This window comes from Alosa sapidissima, chromosome 17 (genome assembly GCF_018492685.1).
Source record: "Alosa sapidissima isolate fAloSap1 chromosome 17, fAloSap1.pri, whole genome shotgun sequence".
Classification (NCBI taxonomy): Eukaryota; Metazoa; Chordata; class Actinopteri; order Clupeiformes; family Clupeidae; genus Alosa; species Alosa sapidissima.
The window spans coordinates 6,564,006-6,568,296 of NC_055973.1; the positions used below are offsets into that span (position 1 = coordinate 6,564,006).

Genomic DNA, 4,291 nt, shown 5'->3' on the forward strand with positions numbered 1-4,291 from the left:
TCCAGGACGATGCTCCTCTTTGAAATAAAATGCTTGTATATGTTATAACTAACTTCCTGACCATCAGTCTTTTCAAATAGGTTTCTATACTAGACCAATAGCCGAGAATGATCCTCTCTCGTATCATGATGGCATTTGAACTTGTAAGAGATAACCTCTTAGTGCTCTGCAGTGTTACATCTTCGAACCCAATATTACATTCAATAACTGAACTGAATATCACGTTGATTCTTGCTTTTCACTTTGAACGCCAGAAGACAATATTTGTAGGTCCTTTATTGCATTGGTAATTCTCACCGGATGCATTGCCTAACTGTTTTTATTTCGTGGAGTTAAACTGCGTTTTTTGTTGAAGCAGTGACGTCAAATTTATATTATTTTAAATTACCCAGAGTTTTGTTGAATTTTAAGCCTGGTTTCTCTATTAATGCATCGCAACCTGCGAAAAAAAGTAGGCCTAAATTATTGTGTAATTTCTGTTAATCCTGGATCCTCGTCTTTTTACACGTCTATGGCATTTGTGAAGTTGCATCTTGAACTGAATATGAATAGCTGACAGCTGTTAATATGATTGTTATGGTTTATGTACGGTCTAACTCGGACTCACAGTAAATTGAACTTCTGCTGTTCCTTCCCTAACTTCACAAATGTACTGTCCTATCTATTGCTTGTAAACCATCTGTTTTATAACACTGCATTAGTTGCACATGTACATGCACGTCAGATTGTCGATTAATGATACACACGGTCTAGGCTATATCCAACTCATCTGATGAAGTTACAGAATGCGTTAAGCTTTATTAACACACAACTTTCTTGTGACCGTCGATCTCTCTCCAGTAGGCTATACACGATTTAAAACACAGGTTTGCGAATTTGATATGTTAAACAAGTTAGGCTGTAACATAGGCTATATTAGGCCTACAGTCAGTACAACCTATCACTCACTGTGTTATAACACTGCGTAAAGTTATTTAATACTTGGGCAGTTGTTTTGCTTTTGAGCTGTGCCTAAAATGGTGTTGTCACGGCCCTGATTTTGCATTTACCAAAACAAAACACCGATGTCAGTAATGATGGAGAAACGTCTAGATATATCCACTTATTGATTTTGCCTAATTCCTGACGGCAGTGGCTTTGACTGGGCCACGCCACCATCCTTTGAAATGGATGCCCTTTGGCCGTATCTAATTCTTAATCAGGTTGATGGACAGCAGAGAGAGAACAATGCACACCAACATGCAATGTTGCTGATCATGGGTCTCGTGATTAAAGACACCCAATTACGGAAATGAACAGTGTCGTAATTACGTTCCTTAATCACATTCAGGAGCTTTAATTGCCCTAACGATGTGTTTCATTAAACGAATGTAGGTATTACAGTCGACAGTTTTCATACACAGTTGTTTTCAAATTAACATATTGTTAGACATCGTCATGGAAATCGTTTTAATAATAATAATAATAATAATAATTAAGAGCACCCAAGCTCTCTAATATAATTCTAACAGACATTTGTGGTTGCCGCGGGGCATATATGCTCACCATAAGCGCCTGACCGCCTCTCTCTAAAGCTCCATGCTACCCACAATCATGACTTGGAGAAAGTTACTAATTTCGATGGATCAGTAAATTAACAACTCATTATTCTACCAAAGCAATCTGACAAAATGTTTAAAGCGTCCCTGTGTCCTCAAAGAAAGAATAGACTATCAAGGATAAAAAAGGAAAGTATTCAGATATATCTGTCATATACGTAGCACTGAATAAAGCTATACAACTTGGCTTAGCAGACAATAAGGTGGACGTGTTAGTTTGTTCAAAATATTTTTTAATAAAGCTTTCCAACACATTAACACATACAAATGGCCATCTTTCATCAAATTCCAACTAATGTATCAACAGTACTCAATATCTTGACCTGACAACAACCTTAGTCTGTCTTGACCTCTGACATACCGTTGGAGTGAAGAAAATCATAGTTATTTTTTACAGCAATAGTGCCAGTGCAGTACAAACTGTCGTGCAAGCGGACGTAATAAAGCAATAAATACGAATCTGAGAAAAGGAAAAAAAGAGACAAAATCATAAACCAAGCAAGCATTTGCTGGAGCTCTCTATTATAGTGTCATTAAAATCATTCTGATAGTTAAATAACAATTGGCTTTGGGATGTGAGAAATGTGTACAATTCATTTCGCTGCTCCGTCATGTTATTGTTCTCAAAGACTAATGAGCGAACGTCATTTGTCCTCAAATCTAGAGATATTTCCTATGGTAGTCCTTAAAATGTCCTAAAAAAGTTTTGTAATTTGTGCGATGGTTGCTGCATGTTGTCAGGTCATAAATACACGAATCAGGTCTACAACAATGCAAGTGCATAAACAAAGTCTGTTCTTCTCCCACTTGCAGTCAGACTAGACTTTTACGTTTGACTTTTTAAACGTTCATTCTCGCCAGCACTTGAATAGTAGGCTACTTATTTTATATACACAATCAAGTATATACTGAACAGACGGTGCATGTTTGAATGGGTTTTTTGTAAGTGTTTAAAAAGTTTTTTTTCAGCATTCTTCTTCATTGACCTCCATTTTTAAATAATTGATAATACCGACGGCATTCTCTTCAGCAGTCTCCATATTAAGTCTTAATTTCGCATGTGCTTCTAAGTCAGTTGGAGTCAGTTCAGAAGCATTCTAAGGCTTGTCAGTGCATTGTTTACAGAGGCTGGAGGTGACACTGTTGAAAAGGGCACATTTGTCGGGGCATGTGGAGGCTGCAACTCCGGCGGGGAAGGGATACCCAGGTGGTTGCTCATACGCACCTAAGCCCGGCGTTAGGGCAGTGGTCGCGGGAATCGAAGCAGCAGTGATCGCCTGGCCTTGGTTAAGATAAGCTACAAGCCTTCTCATTTCTTCCAGTGCCTGCGCTTGCATGAGGATATAATTTTTGGCTAGTAGCAAAGTGGCGATTTTGGAGAGTTTCCGCACGGAAGGGCTGTGCGCGTAGGGAATGACCCCTCGCAGTTCATCGAGCGCATCATTCAGATCGTGCATCCTCCTTCTCTCCCGGGCGTTGATGTTTAGTCTCAGGGTTTTCTGTTCTTTGTTTTTCTTACCTCCTTCAGACTTAGAACCGGGCACCGCTGTCATTCCATCGGCCATGAGCATCATGTCGCACCTTTCGTCGCTGTCATCGTCAGGACTCTGTTCCCCTCCGCTGCTCTCTGCTGCCGTAGTCCTGTTGGCACTCTCACCGTATTTCATACACAAAGATCCGGTCGGAAGACCATGTGTCAGCCTTCGTCCTCCTGTCAGTCCGCCGTTTTGATTCGGGTCTGAGTCAGACGGGTCGAAACAGCTGATTGGCGACTGGCGGTCCCTCGAAGGCAGATCGATTCCCGCGCCTGGCCTGAAAGAGTCCATCTTTTTGTTAGAGACAGCGCTCAGAGTTTTGTGAAAAATGTCTCCCGGACCGCTCAAGTTCATTCTCCTGTCCATAGTCTCACTTAGACAGCTCGACTGAGACCGTTGGGCGTCTGTCCCCGGCAGTAACTTTGTCCCCTTTGTGCAGCTCAGTTGATGTCAATGGCTGCGCTACTTGTCAAATGATGTGTAGTGTCGACAGCTCCTTTTGAAGTGCTCAGCTCTGTGCTGTGGCGCTTATCCTGCTCCGATTCACCTTCCAGAGATCTCGACAGCCATCAGCATCAGCCGCTGAAGGGGGAGCCTTTTACATCATTATCTCAAGGCGGGCTATTAATATGAAGAAGACTCGCCTATTGGGACAGAGCTCTCTACCCAATCAGGTTAACGTTTTAATTAATAGGATTAAAACGGTAACAAACAATCCCGGGTGCGAGCTGTCCTCTCCGTCTGGTTAGTCCGCGCTCTGCTCTCTGATCCCAAGAGCCGCTCACAGCTTTATAAAAGGCTCGGTGGTCTATTATTCGCGCCGCCATCTGTACGCACGCCTGAGTGCACATGTTTGCCAGGCGCGGGGTCTTGTGCAGGACCTCAACAACTGTCTTTTAAGTGTTGTGTGTTGCCACAGTCACCCTTTGGAGCGCAGTAAACGCATTCTCTTGTATTCAATTTATGGGGACTTTGGAGGCATCACTCTTCTTCTGAGTCACAAAGGCTCTTTGTCCCTAGTTTCTGCTACGTTTTATCCTCCTAATGATTATTATAGATGTACTTAATGACCTGTTATTAAACTGACATTTCGACTGCATTGATGAAACTCATAATTGCTTACATTTGCCCATTTAATGACCATATTTGGTTTTGCAT

General features: G+C 41.8%; 1 protein-coding gene across 1 annotated transcript; it reads right to left on the reverse strand.

The window, feature by feature from the left end:
- Positions 1–1,846: 1,846 nt before the first annotated feature.
- Positions 1,847–3,881, reverse strand: bhlhe22 (basic helix-loop-helix family, member e22). Its single transcript, XM_042067945.1, has one exon. It carries the CDS (start codon positions 3,497–3,499, stop codon positions 2,696–2,698), a length of 804 nt encoding a protein of 267 aa, XP_041923879.1. The 5' UTR covers positions 3,500–3,881; the 3' UTR covers positions 1,847–2,695.
- Between the last annotated feature and the right edge of the window lie 410 nt (positions 3,882–4,291).